This window comes from Drosophila elegans, unplaced genomic scaffold (assembly GCF_018152505.1).
Source record: "Drosophila elegans isolate 14027-0461.03 unplaced genomic scaffold, ASM1815250v1 contig_476, whole genome shotgun sequence".
Classification (NCBI taxonomy): domain Eukaryota; kingdom Metazoa; phylum Arthropoda; class Insecta; order Diptera; family Drosophilidae; genus Drosophila; species Drosophila elegans.
The window spans coordinates 10,272,759-10,291,478 of NW_024545863.1; the positions used below are offsets into that span (position 1 = coordinate 10,272,759).

General features: G+C 39.2%; 2 protein-coding genes across 2 annotated transcripts in view; one reads left to right on the forward strand and one right to left on the reverse strand.

Moving 5' to 3' along the window:
* The first annotated feature begins 3,793 nt into the window (after positions 1–3,793).
* The window catches only part of LOC108141201 (zinc finger protein rotund), a 46,218-nt gene continuing 31,291 nt past the window's right edge, over positions 3,794–18,720 (forward strand). The window contains 3 exon segments of the mRNA XM_017264446.2: positions 3,794–4,329; positions 4,932–5,552; positions 13,670–14,206. Of these exon segments, the coding sequence (XP_017119935.2) occupies positions 5,088–5,552; positions 13,670–14,206 (1,002 nt within the window). The 5' untranslated portion in view covers positions 3,794–4,329; positions 4,932–5,087.
* On the reverse strand, positions 9,519–9,861 carry LOC108141200. The gene is given in 2 exon segments (XM_017264444.1): positions 9,519–9,816; positions 9,818–9,861. Coding segments are annotated over 2 exon segments (342 nt in total).

An 18,720-nucleotide genomic window follows, 5' to 3' on the forward strand; every position in this document is an offset into this window, starting at 1 on the left:
TATATGTAATTTTTTTATATTTTCAAATAGGCGAAAATCGGAAAAGTGCATGGATATAACTTGGTCCTAAATAGTATTGTTAATACATTCATATTTAAACCTTGCACGGTTTCTCCTGGGATCTAAACTAAAACTTCACAGAACAGAGTGCTCCCATACTAGTTTTGGCTTTAATGGACAAATACACTCAGAAAACCAAATCCCTTGATTTTAGGAAATATTTCTATATTTAAAAAACAATAGACTAAACATAAGCTCTAAAACAAGTCTCCATATATATTTATATATAATATATTATATATAATCCTACCATACCTTAAAGATGATTAAAGGCCGAATAACCTTGAACATGGCCTTAATTCTTCATTAATTCTAATACATTTTTAAGTCATGTTTTCCTAAAATTGGCAGGGTCATTTTAAAACCAGGTTTTTTTTCAAAATCAGGAAATTTATTTTTCTGGGTTTACGAAACATAATAGAAACAGTTACAGAACAATTTGTTTTAATACATTTTTTTTGCTCTTCTAAACACTGCACTTCATCTGAGAACTAGGTGAAACTTAAGCCCGACCCTTCATTAAAAATGATTTGATTTAAAATTTATAAAAAAAATTCTCCAAGACATAGAGATGGTTACTATTAAAGAATACCAGATTTAATTTAACAAAAAAAGGACAATGATCAATATTATATAGCTGTCAAAGTATACAAATTCATTCGAATATCGACTTACCTTCGCCTTCATTGATTTAAAAAATATACGCTGTGAACTTTGAATTGCCGAAGCTAGCTCCCTAGCTTTAAAACGGAAAATTTTCTTTCAATTTAATATTTAAAAGTACGGAAACAAAATTTGCATTTCTTATATTGTGAGTAAAGAGTAAATTGTCTTAATATTAATTTATTAACTTTTGATTTTAAATTTATATGAATATTCTCAAAGTTATAGTGATGGTTACCATTAAAAAATTACCCGTTTTAATAAAAAAATAACGACATATCTTTTTTATTTTTTTTTTTAATTAATGATATGAATTTTGAATTGCCGAAGTTTGCTTAGACCGCTTAGGACGCTTAGATCGATGCTGATCAAAAATATATATTTTTTTTATAGGGTTGAAAAATCTCCTTCACTACGTTACAAATTTTTAACTGATATTATAATACCCTCTGCAAGGGTATAGAAAACTTTCGTACACTAAAATTGAATTAGAATAAAGATATGTCAGTTATTTTACAGTTATGTTTTTTGTTTGGTTTTCTTACAAAAAATAATATGTTTTGAGTTGTCCAGTCAAACCAAAAATTAGTTGTACTGGTAGCATTTGTAGTCATAACAAAAATAGAGCTGCAAAAATTATGATTTTTTTATAGAATCTGTTTTTAAATCTCTCTCTTAGGAAAGGAAACCCAACAATTCAAATATCTTTTGAAACGTGTATGTTTGTGGTTATGCTGTGGAGCGATAATTGAAAATGGGTACAAATTGTTTTCCATTTTCCAGATATTAAAAGCACCATTTTGCTTACTTAATAAATTAATAAATTATTTGCGCTGTCCGTCAGCCAACACTTATCTCTGTGCCATCGCACAAAATGGCTGGTCGCATGCAAATACAAAATGGCATTGATGACAGTGCAAACAAGGGCGGCGACAGTTGAAAGCCGATAACGAAACTTGTGCTGCACTCAACTAAATGAAAATCAGCACGAAAAGCGCATGCAATGGCAGGCCATAAAAAAATATGTGACTGCGGCGGGCGGGCAATTGGGTGAAATAATCAAATTAGCTGATAAGCCGAAAGGGAAACTGCCGGACATTAAATTCGCCGTCGGCTGGCAAAAAATAGCGCTCGCTAAATGAAGCAATTTCCTAGTGATTCAAATATGGAAACGCTAGCTACATTGTTGGCCATGGGAACATGCCTGACATACTGCTTCTGGGGCATTAAGTTCTGAGTCCCCAGGTGGACGGGCCAATTGCATTGATTAACTAAATAAACGGCCTTCCCTGGCAGCACTTGCATTTTAATTTCATTTATTTCGGACTTTTTCCCCCAGGAATGGCTGTTGCAGTGGCTGTTGCAGTTGTCATAGCCAAAATCTGCTGACTTTTTCCCACCCGCCGACGACACATGTCGGTGGCCATAAAAAATGCCTTGTCAGAATCGAAAAAAGAGCAAAAAATCAAAAACTGTACAAGGAAAGACGAACAAAAAGATGCCAATCCAGGGGCGAGCAGGGCAAAAAGAAATAAACCAAGTGCTCCAATAAAAATTCCACCGCCTTCGCCCGCATGCCGAACTGCTCGCACACACTCGCCCTCTCTGTCTCGCTCGCCCGCTCTTTTTTGCCGCATTTCGGATTTTTTTTTAAGAGCGCATCGCCGCTTTTTCCCGACTTGCTCTTGAGCTTGGTATACATTGCGTATGAGTGAAATTTTTTCAGTGCCGCCGCGCCACCGCGCTTGAAATGAATATGTGCGGCTATTAGCCACAAAAAGTGTGTTTCGTTTTTGCCCACTGACTTTGGCAGTTTTTGCGGATTTTTAATTTGAATATTACATGTATTAAAAACTCATTACTACGCGTGGTTCCCCATCGAAGTTGGTCAATGGGCTAATGGTCGGCGGATATGATTTTTTGTGTTTTGATGTTTGTCGTTTTTGTCTTTGCGGAAAATTATGCATTTGGGATCGGAACGAATGCATTAAATATTCCCATCTCTGTTTGTGCACCACATACTGTATATGGATATTTGAATAAAAAGGAACTAAGCTTGTAAATGTTAAAAAGAGGGTGTCACAAAAATCTCTCTCAAACCTGAAATCAATGCAAATTTCAACCGAAATGCCACTCAATTAAAAAATTATAAAAATTAAATTCAATATAAAATCTAGATATATAAACACAAGTTAAAATTGCTCACTGAAAAAAACGATTGTTCGAGCTAGCTTATATAAAAATAGTTAAATGTTAAAAAACATATTAGTTCTTAAAAAAAAAAAAACAAAAAGCGAAATATAAGTTGAAAGTAACTATTCTTTATAAGACTAGAAAAATTCAAAATACAAAATACAAATACAAATACTGAAAATGTTTTCAAGCTTTGTTGATTTAGAATATTAACTTAAATATTTTTTAAAAATTGGGGACTCTAATAAAGTTAGTGAATAGGGTTATTTATATTTATTTTTAATAAGGTTATTTATCATTTTTGGCTCATAATCTCGTCTCCATTGACGGACTTGAACTTTCATTTTCGTCATTATAACGCCCCCGCCAGCAGCCATAAAGTCTGAGCCATAAAAAAGGGGCGCAGCATTAACCGTTCGCCGTGCAACGCGCAACATGCAACATGCAATATGCTCATTCATGCTCAAAGTCAAGAGAAAAGAAAAGCCACTCAGGCAAAAAGCCCGAAATCAAATCAAAGTTGCTCAAGAGACGAGGCGGCAAAAAGCGAGCTGCAGGAAAAACCACAAACAATTTTTTTCCCCACTCGAGAGACAGAGAGACAGAGCGAGAGAGAGAGAGAGAGAGAGAGTGAGCGGACGAGTGAGAGAGCGGGAGAACTAGTTTTTTTTGCCGCTGCCGTGGAGCAAAAGGAGTAAAAAGCTGTTGCGCAGGCGTCGCCGTCTGCCCCAAGCCGTGCTGGAAACGAGTGCGAGCAGGAGCGGGCTAGCGGGAGCGAGCGAGAGGGACAGCTGCGCTGCGATTTGGCGGCGAGTGCGAGGCATTTGAATGTTTTTTTCGTGGCCGCACTCAGCATTCGAGTTCGGAATTCTTGCGAGCTGGCAGCTACTTTTTGCGCTGCTCGCTGCTGCCGCTTCTGCTCGGCTAAGCCAAATTAAACCTGGCCCAAACGGCCGGCCACTGTCCACCAGTTGGCCACTTTCGCGCGCGTTCCAGCCAAGTGCACTTTGCCAGCCGAAAGCCGAAACACTGCTGCAGTCTTTTTTGCCCGCGTCCCATCCGATCCGCGAAGAATTCTGTCGCAAAGTGCAATGCATTTTCGCCATTCCGCAAGTGCAGCTGCTCCCCCAGCTCGCGGTATCACAATTAAAAAGCGAGCGGAGTGAAGTCGCAAATTGTTATCACCACACGTCTTGGCCGGAAAAAAAAGGAAGCAAGCAAGCCCTCGGAAAGGGTCGAAAATTGGTCAAGTGTCAATACATTCGAGGCCGTAATAACGTGTTTTTGTGCGTTGCTGTAAGATTATTGTGATCACGATCACGATCACGATCACAATCAGCTAAGTGATTGCAAGTGAACGAATTTTGAGGAGCTAATTACGCGAATTTAAATTTAAATGGAGCGTTCTGAAGAGTAAATGTCAAATGGTTAGCCAGTAAAGCAATCAATGCATATCTTAAAAATAACAACAAAACTAATTGTTAATGTCTGTCCAAAAATATATCACAGAAGAAAAATATTATAAGGATATATTTTTTTATTGGAAGCCCTTTTTCAACCACCTGATAAGATACATATTAATATAATAATGAAGTCTCAATAAAAACATATTTATTTTACCTATCTATTGTTTGCTTTGTTAACTATTCTGAATGTAAAAGTCATTCAATAAACAAATAAAAAATATTAGTTAAAATTTGTTATAATTATCAAAACACCCAATACGAACTTTCAACTAAAACATGATTAACGCTTTTAACCGTTTGGGAGTTTTTTATCATGTTTGAAATGCTTTACGAATTTAAGTCAAACGAAAATAACTTATTAGTACCATATCCCTAGCGCCATTAATTATTGTAAACTGAGAAATAATTTTGCTAACTTATTGATCACAGTTCTCTAAAAAGTGTACTCAACATTATAATTGCAAAAAACACTTCAAAGTCTTTAAATACATTGATTGCAATAGAAATAAATTGATTACAGATGATTAACCAATTAACTTTCCTTGTCAGTCGCCCAATGCTAAACTACACCAAAAAGTGAATAAATCTGTCAACGAAAACAATATCAGCAATAATTAATTGACCAGTGAAATAGATTGCCTGGAGCCCCCAAGTGAAATTTAATTAGAAAAACGCTTCGCAGGACCGTCACTCGAAGGTGCTTAAATGATTATGCATGGTACCTGGTACAAGGGACCTCAGTTGGCGCATCATCCTCATTCGAATCCGCACAACAGCTCGCTCGGCCACAGTGACTACCACCAGTTCCGCTCGTACCCCTCGTTTGTTGTGACACCCTATCACGATGGCCATGTCCAGGGCCCGGCCACGCCCACTCCCTGCCCGGCCCCGTCAACGCCCTGCAACGGTCCACTTCCAGTTCCAGTTCCAGTTTCAGTTTCGGTTCCCGTCTGCCAGGCCGGCGGCCAGGGGTCGCCAGTAATCGTCGAGGGCTCCTTTGCCGCCGCAGCCGCCTCCTCCTCCACCACCGTCGGAGGATCCAGCGCCACGCCCCTCCTGCCCAGTCCGCCCATCAAGATCGAGCAGGTCTTCGGCGAGCCTTCTTCCCTGGGAGCCGTCGTAGAGGACTACGCGCTGAGCCTGGACTGCCCCGTGGAGCACACGTTTCGGGTGAGTACACGGCGAGAAAATCGAGGTCATGCTGAAATAAATATGGCTGTGTAGGCAAAATACCTGGATGAAGCGGTCCGAATGGAAACATTTAGAAAGTGTGTTTATATAGTCGAATGCTTATTCATTTTTCGTCACAAAATTTGATATCAGGTATTTTATATGCTGTAGGTGCGATCGCCACGACTTTTTTACCTCGTTAAGAGGTGTTTTTGTTTGATATATTATAAGTGAAAATGACAAAAGTAATTTATATGCTATTCAATGCCAGTTCTGCTCTTTGTCGGATCAAATTTACTTTAATTTACATGTTGTAATATGCAATGGACATTGGAACCTACTTAACTTATTTTTTAAAATTAATTTTTGAAGGAAACCCACTCATCCTCGGTTTTAAATGAAAAGAAATTATAACAGCGTCTTGAAATTATATAATAGGAAACAATCGAAGTCGCATATTTTGCTGTAAAGGGCGCGTCGCAGCTCAAATGCGTTTTTTTTTTTGTAAACTACGATATTGAACTCGGTTGTCATTCTAACTCAAAATAATGAACAGATTTTCTTAAATTTTTATAAGCAAATTTAAGTTTAAAACAAAAAAAAGCAAACTTCGGCTAACCGAAGCTTCAACTCTTGCAGCTATTGCAAAAGTTAAATATTTATGAAACATCTAAATTCCTATTTATGTGGGTATATTTTTAAAAGCATTGACAAGTTACTATTTTATTTTCATAAATTTTTGTATACCCCGATTGTTCTCATGGATGATATTATGTATTAGTAAAGAACTCAGAAAAAAAGAATACCTTGATCTTGACAGTTGGCAAATGACAGCATTATCGAAAAATATTTTTTTGATTGTTTATCAATATAAAATATCTTCAATTAGAACCAATTTCTTGAAGGTACACTTGATATTCTATATAAATCAGTGTTGTAAACCCAACGGCAAGTCTGTCTTCGTAATTTTGTAATTTTCTTTATTTTTTCTGTCCCATTATAACGTTCAATCAAGCTGAACACTTATTTTTTTACAATATTTGATACCATTTTTGAAAATTTAAAAATAAATAATTCTATATAAAAATACTGTGTAACATAGTGTAAACGTAATTTTAAAATATTCTGTCCCTATGTCAATTCCAGTGGCTTACAAATTTAAATAGACAAAATCCATTTACTAATGAGTCGAATTCTTTGACTCAATTTGTCCATGACAAATATTATTTATTTTATTAATTTTTTTTCATGTAACCCAAAGTCATATGAAACGTTTATTTAACTGAGTCCGATTTTCTTACAAATTTTGTAAACAAAACATATATTTGATCTTGTGCCAGGCTCGGTATTCCAGTTTTATTAAATGGATTTAATATTTGGTAAAAATATAAAAAAAAGAGAAGAAAACATGACGTTTGAACTATAAGATATGTTATATATATTTGGAGTCAATAAAACTCAAATATTTTAATTAATTTAATTGCTGAACAAGAATACGTCATAAAATTTCAGTGCTGGTTACTGAGACTACAACTTTTCGCTGTTTATTACCAGTGCTGACTGTTTATTACAGTGTATGGATAATGTTATTATGTTAAATTATTGGTTGCCATCCTCATTGGAGCAGCTGCTGCACTTGTTTTCCCCCCTCTCCCACCACCTCCCAAAAGAGGGCGTGCTCCGAATCAATTTCCATAAAATCATCCAATAACACTTAAAAGCCAAGCAGGGCAAAAAACCGAGGTACACAAGTGGCAGGCTGGCAAAAAACACGAAAACAAACACGCCCCCAACTCGAAGAGCGCGTGAAAGAGCACCCGCGCTCTCTTTTGGGGGAAAGCTAGAGGAAGAGCGAGAGCACCCCGAAAGAAGAGAGCTGGTGCTTTCGAGTGTTTTTTTGGGGGAAAGTGCTCAAGCTCCAGCTTGGCTTTTTCTAAAGAGTTAAAGGATACTTTTTGCCAGCTTGGTTCGAGCACAGGATAAGCCATAATTGCCTGACTTTCAAAGCTTTTCGCAGACTAATGTCAATTGACCTGAAGGCTTCAAGTGGCTGAGGAGAATTAAAGCCAATCAACAGGTGCAATTCAAAGGACTAGAAATGTTAGGAGTAGCTTTCCACCTGTGGAGTTTAATATCTGAGAACTGAACTAGTGTATTTTATAACATTTCAATTTGTAAATAATATTACTATTTGTATTTACATATTTAAAAAAATGTGAGTCTAAAAATCTTAATTGTATACTTGTTAGTAATGTTATACACTTTTGCTATTTGTTGGCAAATTATCTGATTTATAATAGATTTTATTAAGATAAAGTCAATATGTTTATGTTTAAGTTTAAAAAGTCTTACAGTCATGATCCCATGTGTGTGTGTGGACTGTCAGCAAAGGGCAGCTGAAAATCCTTGAACCTAAAAGAAAACAAGAAAGCAGCCAGCACATGAACATAAAAACATATGCTCTTGGACAGGATTTAGTTTGGGGCCTCCGTCCGCCGACGCGCTGCCGCGCAACGCCGACTGCGACTGCGACGCCGGCTGCGCTGCAAGTGCAACTACTGCACTTGGAAAGCGTTATGTCCTTTTTCCTTACTGCCAGGGGGTCTTGATGCTCGTCCCTCGCACTTCTTTAAACCAAATCGGCTTAGAAGAGCGTTGCAAGAAAGTTATCTTAATATAGTTTTGAAATCGACCAGAAGAGATCTACTACGGCAGAGTAGTAGGATCAAGAAAATAATATGGCAAAACCAGAAGCTTAACAGTTTATTATTTGCACGGCCACAAAAAGATGCCTTGTTAAAACAAAATAAATTAAATCACAATCATTTAATGGGTAATGTTTTAGTTTTCAAAGAAAAACTACAATTTTGTATTTCAACGAATTGAACTGATTTGTAGTAAATTTTAGATGGGGCAAAATTCTTAATTTTCGTCCATCCAAAAACAAAACCCCTTTAAAGTCTTTAAGAAAGGATCAGATTTTCTTCTTTTTTTTATGTAAAGGGTGAATTTAAATTTGTATTATTAAATCGATTAATAATGATTCTCAGTTTAATAAGATTCAACTAGGAAATACTTTATTCAGAGTTATCACTTGTAGTTTTAAAGTTAAGCCCAGAATATTGAAGACTCCAAGATTTTCAAATACTCATTCTTCTTCTAACCTTTCTGAATTCATTGCAAGAAAGTGCTTTAATTTCCGTTCCATTTGTGGAATTACCTTGATCTTGTTTCGACTTGGGAATATTCCTCAATGATTTTCTGTGCCTCGCAGACAGAACTCCATTTAAAGGGGAAACAACTGCAGCGGATAATAGAAACACATTCAGAGCAATTGCACGGCGAGGGGCAACAAACAAAACAACGGGCTTCAGCTCTGCGGGAAAAATGGTAAGAAAAAGGGAAATAATATAAACAAAATGAAGGAAAAGAAATTGGCGCTCGTGAAATGTTAACGGGGCCAGGAGGGCGCTGAGTTGAGCAGCAGCAGTAGCAGTAGCAGTAGCAGTAGCAGGAGCCATATCTGCAGCTATTCCCGGGCAGCGACGCCGGCAGAAGCAGCGACGCTGACGGCGATGCGGGCAGCGCTGAATGTTTTTATCCTTTCTTCGATGTGTCGTCGCGGCATTTCCCTCCTCCCATATATGTGTGTGTGTGAGTGCGAGTGTGCTTGTGCCAGGACATCACACGGTTTCGCTTTTCTTTTACAACTTTTTGTTATTATTTCGTTTTTTGCTCGACGCCTGCAATGTATTTCTTTCAGTTTGCTGGCGTTTTTTGCTTCATGTGCAAGAAAAAATACAATTTTACTTGGCTTTTTTATGTCCCTTTGTGACTGTGTGTGTGTGTGTGTGTGTGTGTGGCAGTGTGCGTGTTTGTTACTGCTGCTTTTCCGAGCTCTACTTCTTGAGTTTCCTTTTCGCGCGCGCCATTTCGCTGCTGCTCTTGCACAGCTCCTGCTGCTACTTACCCGTACAACAAACATGGCCATAAGTCGCCGGAGCTCGCTTCCGCTCTGTCTGTTTTCCTTTTTCCACCAGTCGCTGCCTCTGCCTCTGCCGCGGTCGGCGTCTCAGTCGCAGTCGCAGTCGGCGTCGCAGTAGCCGAGACTGTTGCATGTGGTCCGGGGTTTGTTGCCTTTGGCGGGCTGCAACTCTCGTTGTCTTCAGTTCGCTTGGGCTTGGCCAAATCTATTGGTCGCGGTGCCGCGTTCGCGTCCGTGTCCGTGTCCACATCCGCAACCGCATCCGCATCCGTGCCGCATCCGTGTTCGACAACTGCGGCCACCGCACGCCAGATGGCGCCTCATCGAGGCCAGGGCTGAAAAACTGCAATTAGGATAACGCGGGCTTGTTTCAGGGGGTGGAAAGGTTTAAGAAATACTTGCATCCCAAGTAGCATCACTGAAGTCTCCCGGCTCGCAGTTCTCTAAGCGGACATTAGGACATGGATAGGACGACTTGGCAGTTGGTGCTTATCAAAGATCGATATACCTTATTTGATCAGAACCGACATCTTTTCCTCCTTGATTAGATTTTTTGGCTATTGAAAGACACTAGTCAGCAATACCAATCATAAGTTTTTCTTGATTTCATATAATAAGAACAGTGGCAAGCACGTTCCTATCTAGTAAACATAGGAATACAAAAGTTTTCGCACATACAAGAAAATTACTCATACAAATGAAGCTCAAATCGGTAAATGTATGTGTGTAATAAAATACTTTTCTAGGTTCATAAATAATTCCCTTGATCTTAATATTTGGAAAATATGTCAGATGGGAAATGTAGACATTTAAAGGGAGGACACATAATATATATACCCGTATTAACAACTTTACGGCTTACAGGTTGAACAGGTCCTAACATCCAGCAAAAGGAAAAAATATAAATTTCTTTTAGTTGAATACTTTTTAAAATGAAAGCTTAGAGCTCCAATGTAAATCTATTAATAATTAGTTTTAACTGATTTTGATAAACAAATATTAAAATTTTGAGTATAAATTATATGAGCATAAATTTATATGGATAAACATAGGTCCAGAGATCTCAATCGGATGGTAACAACCAAGTGAATCATTTTTAGAGCCTGACCGAGCATATCAACTATTTTTGGTAGTTCGATTTGACTCTGGCTCGCTTTCAAGTCCCGTCAGTTGTGGGAGAAAACTCTGTTATTCTTGTCTACGCCTACGGCAAGCACAGCTTTTTGGAGAAAAAAACGGGCACACAGGACCTCTTAGAGAATGTGCTGCACTCACACGAACGCCGCTTGGTTCTCCAAGAAGAAAAATCAAAATAATAAAAATCACAAACATGAGCAAACCGTATAAAAGAAAATCAATCTGCCCCACCGCGCCCGGCTCCACCGCCCTTCCGCATGTCGCGAATATTCAGCTTTATTTTCTATTTTTTCCCCATTCTTCGCTTTTCTTACAAGAAAATGCTGCAGTGCGCGCTGAAACTGCAAATGTATGTCCTTATAACGGGCAGTGTGCACATAAAAAGGGAGCAAAAAGGGGGAATTATAAAATAAAAAAGGGCAGAAATAACAGAAACGCCAGCAGGAGGAAGATTGCGAGGAGCAACAAAACATTCACAACACACAAGAGTCTCAGTTAACGCACACATGCACCGTATTCCTCTACTTATGTGTGTGTGTGTGTGTGTGCGCTTGTTTGTATGAGGCATTCGCGCGCGCTCGCCATTTTCTTTTGCCTTGAGCTGCTGCACTTTGGCTTCCAGTTGGGCTTCTCAGTTGTAGCAGGTTATCCCACGCTCGCTGACGGACGGAGACGTAGACGGACTCCCGGACCCCGGACTCACGGACACACACAAGACAGCCGGACAGGCGGACGGGCGGAAACCCACACAAACACGCCCAGGAGACCGACTAGCAAACACTCACACTCACACTCAACCTCTCTTATCAGCCTCGAACGATGGTGCGGAAAGTGGTTAGCTGCGACTTTAAGTGGCGTATACGTGATATCAACAGCGTTCAACGTGGCGTATACGCGGTGCTGTGCAATGCCAAAACCTCACCTCGCAGTGCCAAAAAAAAATGCAAACCTTATATAAAGTTCATTATCAAAAGTGCAAAATAAAAAGGAAAGAACACCACGACTAAAGTTCCTCCACAAAAGTGCAAAACCGAAAGGATTAAACCATGTCAACTTAGAGAAAAACTGAATCACAATTGTAACGCATAGTTCCTATCACTCAGTGCAAACAAAATATATAAGTAATACATTTATTCCAATTTTAACAAATAAAATAATCTGCTAAGTAATTTAAACAAACAACTAAAATATTCATCAAGCCAAATAATCATTAAATCTACAAAAATCTACAAAATGATGAAAACACCAATTCAAAATACATAACAAACCAGCACTCAACTACTAACTTAACACTCTACTCACCCACCAAGTGGAAATCGCAACCAACCAAAAATAAAACCTAAGCGCCAGCTACAAAATGAAACAATCATACATGAAAAGTAAACAAAAGCGGCCAGCTGAGCAAATAAATCAAAACACAGAGGCAAAGAGCGACAAGCATCGAAAGAGTGTTTACTAAACAATATGCAAAACATAAGCCAAAAAAAAAAAAACATATTGGGCAACATATTCAAGTAAAAGCGAATTCCTACACATGTCCATCACGAGGATAACCACAAACCACTCATAAAAAATAGGAAACTGACAGCCAGTGAAACTTTTTCAAGGTCATCGCTGGCAAGTTCCTGGTGGCAAATCATTTCTATTTGTTTCAATTTGGTGAGCACCTAAAAAAAAGGGGGGGTGGAAGCGGAAAAAGTTGGTGAAGTGCACTCCGCCCCCGCCATCTAAAATGAAATAAAAGTTAAGCCCAAATAAAACGATCCAACTTGGTTGCAAACTTTTTGTTCGTTTTGCGTGCTGTTTTTTTGTTTTTCAATGTGTGTATGCGGAAAATCAAACAAACTGCGCTTCAGTTAGATAAATTGCTGTAAGCGGGTGTGTTCCCCCCTCGAAAGTGAAATTGTCGAGCAAAAAAACAAAAAGCGTTGCCTACATTTGGGCGCCACCGGGTTGGTTGTCATGCACGAACTCATTGGCAAATACAGCCATCCGGACATGGACATGCTGAAGGATCAGCTGAGGCGGGGCAGCTACACCCCCGGCCCTGCTGCCCCCACGCCCTTCCTGATGCCCGCCGAATTCTACAAAAGCCTCTTCGCCAGCGCCGTTCTTCAGCAGCAACAACAGCAACAGCAACAGCAGCAGCACAAGTTCCACGCCGGAACGGCCTGCCCCAGTCCGGCCCCCAGTTTGTCCCCATCCTCGGGTCGTTCACATCCATCCACGGCCGCTTGTGTGACGGAGAGTGGCGATGGTCAGGTGAAGACGGAGCTCGAAGAGCCGGATCAGGAGACCCTGGAAAACGAAGGACATGAGGAGCAGAGACACCCGGAGAACGGAAAACACCCAACACGGCATGTTAGTATGGGAAAATGAGGGGAAGTAAATGGGGGGTCATAAATGGGATTTCAAGGGGTTTAATTTTGATTATTTTGGGATGCAGATAAGTACAAATAAAACAAGGCTTTCCTGTGTCTACGCTCACTTCATGTGTAACTTAAGTTCGCTATGTATGATGAAGCAACCCTCAAATTAAACTGTTTGCCCTACAATTAAAACGTAATTTTCACATGAAATTAAGTGGTTCCATCAATGATATGGTGGATATTTGAATAGTAATTAAGCTCTGAAACATATATTTTAATTAGTTAGTATTTAAGTGGTTCCATCAATGAGATGGAATAATGCTCTAAAACATATATTTTTATTTAGTAAGTATATAATAAATATTTAAAAATATATTTATTTTTATATCTACGTTTTAGCCAAATTGTAAAATTGTATAAGAATTAGTAGTTTATATTTCTAAACACTTTATTGACCGTGTATATGAAGTATGTTGTGTGAAGAATATAGATGGTCTGGCAATACGCTGTATGACTGTCATTAAAACCCCATTTCCTTTTTCATGCCCAGTACATTAACCAACAACATTTTTAAATTGTTTGACGAAATCCCATTTCAAGCAGCAACAAACCATTTTTCATTGCAGAAGCCGCACAGCAACAACAACGGCTACTCGTGGTCCAGCAGCAACAACAACGAGGTTGTCAGCAACAACAACCACCACCCAGCAACTCCACCCACTCCGCCCAGCGAAACCAGCGCCACCCAAGCGACTTCAGTGTCCGCAATTAATTTGAATCAAGCCCAACCCGCATCACAGGCGCGTCCAAACTTTGGCAGCTCCGTAAAGTCACCACCAACAGAAGCGGACGCGGTCACAGCCGCCACGTGCAAAAGTCAGGAGAGCTCCAGCTCGAATCCGCCCCCCGGCCCCACCCACAACCCCGATCCCAGTGCGGCTCAGACCGCCAGCTCGAACCCCACGGCCGCTGCCGTGGCCGCCGCTGCCGCCGCCGCCGCCGCCGCTGCCAACATGCCGATCGGCGGCGTCCAGGGCCAGAACCCCACCCAGGGCCTGGTCCACTGGATGAGCGCCGTGATGGCCGAGCACATGACCGGCCAGACGCACCACGATCCCACGGGCGCCGTGGGCATGCACTACATGTGGAACGGCAACGTTGACGTGAGTACCACGGACTCAGATCCACGGGGCAAGCTAAATGCTGGGGGCGTGTCACTTGTCAATTTAAGGCTCACTTTGAGAAAAACTGTAATTTTGCTGGAATATACAAAGATTGATATTATGGCTTAGCATGGAAATCTCTCAGCTGCACGCATAAACATAGCAACATTGACCCTTAACATCAGTGTTGGGGTGTACCTAGATACTTGTACATAGGTATGTACCTAGGTACACTTTTTTGATACCCTATACCTTGCCTAGGTACACATATATGAGGATTCCTTTTACTTTACCTAAGTAAAGATTTTTATTTATCTTACAAATTTGCTATAATTTGTATTTTGGTACTGAAATATTTTTATTCAATTTTGTTTTCAAATTAGCTTGATACCACTAAAAAGAATTTCGTATTCTTTTCCCCTATATGTAAATAAAAAATACATAATTTCACTGCAAATTTAAGAAACGTTAATATCACCACACAAGCAAGATACAAGATGTTTTTTGTTACATGTTTCTGCTACAACATAAACACAATATCATCATTCCTCTGCAACTTCGCGAAGAACAAAACAATTAAATTAAAAAAAAAATTATTAAAAAATATTTTTTGTGTCCAAAAAAAGAGTACCTTTCCCAACAGTGCTTAGAATACATCTCCGAGAGTCACCGATGTGACAAGCAAAGAAAATATTTTGTTCATCACAACGAAATATAGCTAACTATATAAATTTGTTAAGGTAATATATTTAAAAAAGAGAAGGGAGGCCAACGCAATTGCATTTTAAAGTAAATATTTAAGTTTAAATAGCATTAAACTAAAAGTTATTATAAATTTAAACTAAAAGAAACTCTCAAGTGGGTGCTCCAACTATTAGATAACCGTTACTTTGTTAACCAATTTAAAAACGAGCATTCCTCCGGTAGTTTCCAATCTAAATCCACAAAATCTTTCAGAGAGTATACCTTGATTATCCACTTTATCAACTTTTTTTTAAGTGTAAATATCTTTTTTAACTAATTTCATGCATACTTTATGTTTAAACTTGTGCTTATCCGATTTCGGTCATCGATAGCTTATTTTACTTGGAATAGAAAGCTAATCAACTTTCCTATACATATTACATGGATAGGTTTGCTTGTCTTTTCAATTAAATTTAAATTTATTATTATCCTTGTGCTACAATGACGCTTAGTTATAAATTAATTCATAGAACTAAATTGCTTTGCTTTTCCTGGATGTCTTTCAAATCATGCGGCAGCTTATTCTATTATCGAGTGGCAGCTATTATATAATGCCTTTCGGGACCTGAAATCTTTAATCGAAATTACACGCAGAACATTTAAAGAGGCTGGACAGATAAGTTGGTTCTTTAGTGACAATAGTCTTATGTAAAAGAATTAGTGTGCCATATTTAATGAAATCATTAAAACCAAGAGCATGCTGACAGACTCAACAATCCGCCGGTAAATCGATTTTTGTACACACAAATTTTAAATAAAATTTCGCTGCGTAGGCATAACTAAAAGTTGCTTGATGAACATATTAAGTTAGTGACGAACGTCTCAAGTAATACCAAACACTTTACCTTAATGTGTAGCGTTTGTATCTAGAATTTCAAAGAAAACTGATTTGTGCCAGTGTATTAACTTTCGGCTCGTCACTGAAGTTTGTCTTGCAGTTTCCCTCTTGATGGACTAAGTTTCCAGAGATAAAGCAAGTGAGACGCAGCTGGAAGCGGGGAAAAGTCGAGCTGGGAAAACTTTTCTACTTGACACTGCAGTCGGGTGCTAGATGATAGCGTTCCCAAAGCAATGAAGCTGCGCCATAATTAATATGCAAGCAAACTTGCCCAGCTAAGTGAATTAAATGAGTGATAGCTGACTGTAAAAATTAAACGGGGGCCATAATTGGATTGCCGTCTAGTTATATATATTTCTGAGATTTTTATCACCATTTCAAGTCGTTGTGCATTGAAATCGCAGATAATCCTCTAGTTCCTGGGTAAAACTGCTTAAAACTTGACCAAAGACGACGACCTTAACCCTTTGGTCCTGCTTCAGGTCAAGTCGTCAGTTAAAGAACTCATTCCCAGTGCCCTCCCAGCAACCCCTTTTCAATTCCAGCTTATAGACTGAGATGTGGGGACAACCCGACCCCCCCCTCCGCCAGCACTTTCACTGGGCAAAACTTCAGGCCAACAACTGTTTCGGCCAACTCATACCCCTCGGCGTCTGATCCCAAAACCCAAGCCCTTTCCATTTTCCAAGCAGACGCGACGCTGAAAAAAGTCCTTTTGAGCTTCCCCTTCTCTGATGTTTTTTTTACCTTTTTTGTTTTGTTTTTTCCCGCTGCTCCTTCTGCGAGTTTCCAGCAAAACGCTTTGCTCTCTGCTCGCGTGCCACGGTGTGTAAAAAAAAATCGTCCGATTTTTTCTTTGCATTTTTTGTGCGTTTTTCAAGATGTAAACAAGTTTTTCTTTGCGCGACGCGTTAAACATTGTTTTGTTGGTCTTGCTTTCCACCCTCCCCCTTTTTTCCGGCTTGCTTCGGCTTTCTTTGTTTTCCCTTTGCCTTTCATTGAGCTTGAGCGAGTTTCCCAACAATTTTTTTTAAGGAGCGGCGAAATTATTGTTTTGAATGGAGAGTGATTGTCTCCAAGGACGACGACGTGTCCAAACGGAAAGGTTCACCTTGCCTCTTCAGCCACCCAGCCCCGAATTTCCATTGAATGGACTCGTTAGCGAGTTGCTGGCGAAACCCATTTAAAACTTTGCTACACCCGCATGATTCTTAAAGGATATTCGTAGTTAATTAATTTTTAAAGTTGAACAATGACGTCTCTCCAACCCCATCCCCCTGCCCTCTGACAACTCGCTGCGTCAGCAATCATGGCATTTTTTTGCTGCTGTTGTCACTTGCATTAGCGAAATTAGTTAGCCGCTCGGGCAGTGCAAAGTTAGTAAAGAAGCTCATTAATTAATTTTGCACTTAGTTGACGCCAGAGCCCCAGACTAGAGTAGATTAGTTAGCCGGCAATGAATTATATATCCTTTAAGTATATTCCGGGCCTGTTTGTCTGTCTATCTGTCGGATGAAGGAAACCACTGACCATGACACGTTGCAAAACAAAGCTTTGCAATTAATACTAACGCTTCAATTAGAGCAAAAAACCGTTAACGAAAAAGTGAAAACTGAAATGCGAAGCGAAACAAACCTTCGACTCCACCTCCAACGCAATTGAGTCCGATTCTGTATCCGAGGCCAAATCTGACTAATGGGGCCAGTCACGGCACGTCGAATTGCGAACGGAGTTGGACCGAAAGCGAAAAAATAAAGGGCGGAAGGGAGAACCGCCAAAACCACAAGCAACTTCAGTTTTTTAAAGTAATTGCAACAAAGTTGGACACAATTTTTGTGTACCAACAAAATCAACAAGAACCGGCGACAACCTATTCTAACCTCAGACCCCGGCGCTGCACTTTGGCGACTAAAAAAGAAACCTAAGCAGCCGCTAAGGGTCACTGATGGATAGGCGAAGACCTGAATTCCCTTGCAAAATGATTAGAAATGTATGATTATGGTTTTAATTGCATTTCTTGAAATTTTAAGTCTTTCAAAATTGTTTTTATTTTATTTATAACTCCAACAAAAATAAAGTATTTAAAGCATTTTTGGCTTTTTCTGAATTCAAGAACTTAAATACTACTTTTTTAAAACTTAAGTTCTTATATCTTCTTCGAACTGTACTCAATCCAATATGCAATATATAAATAATTTGTTCTGTTTTTAGCAAGTTAAAATGTCAATTTCAGAAAAATTCTGCTGTATTTTTTATAATCTTGAAGAATTTTACAATTTTCGCGCTTGGTTCAGATGTGAGTTCGGTTTGCACTTGATTGGCGTTCGCTAAAATACAAACGTGTTTCAAACTTTAAGAACAGAATCGTTCTTTATGTATCTGTTTAGATTATCTGCAGTATCCCTTCTTAGACTTTATGCCAGATGTTTAGAAAGTAAATAAAATAAGATATCTATTTTTAATTTGAAACACTGAAACACAATCAAAATACAACAATACAAACATATTATTTTTTAATATGATCATTGCAAATTAGGCAAACTTTTCACTTATTAGGCTTATGAAAAGAAATATCCTTGCTGCATCGCAGAACAGTCTTAGCCTTCTTGAAGGGCATCGCAGGAGATGAGACAGAAGTGCGGATGGTCAAACATTTGAACACGAAAAAAACCGAAAATTTAGTTTATTTTTTCTTTTTGACTAAATGCGAAAAAAATCAATAGAAGCAGACAGTGGCAACATGACTAAAAAGATGTGAGGCCGAAGAAAATAAAATAAAAATGAAATGGAATGCACACGGTAAAAGAGGGCAGCAGCAGGAGCGGCGTGCTAAGCCAAGGTGCAGGGGCACCAACGGAGTGTGTTGGAGTGGACCGTCTTGCGAGGATGAGTCGGAGGAACAGAGCGGACCAAAACCCCCGGCAAAGGTTGC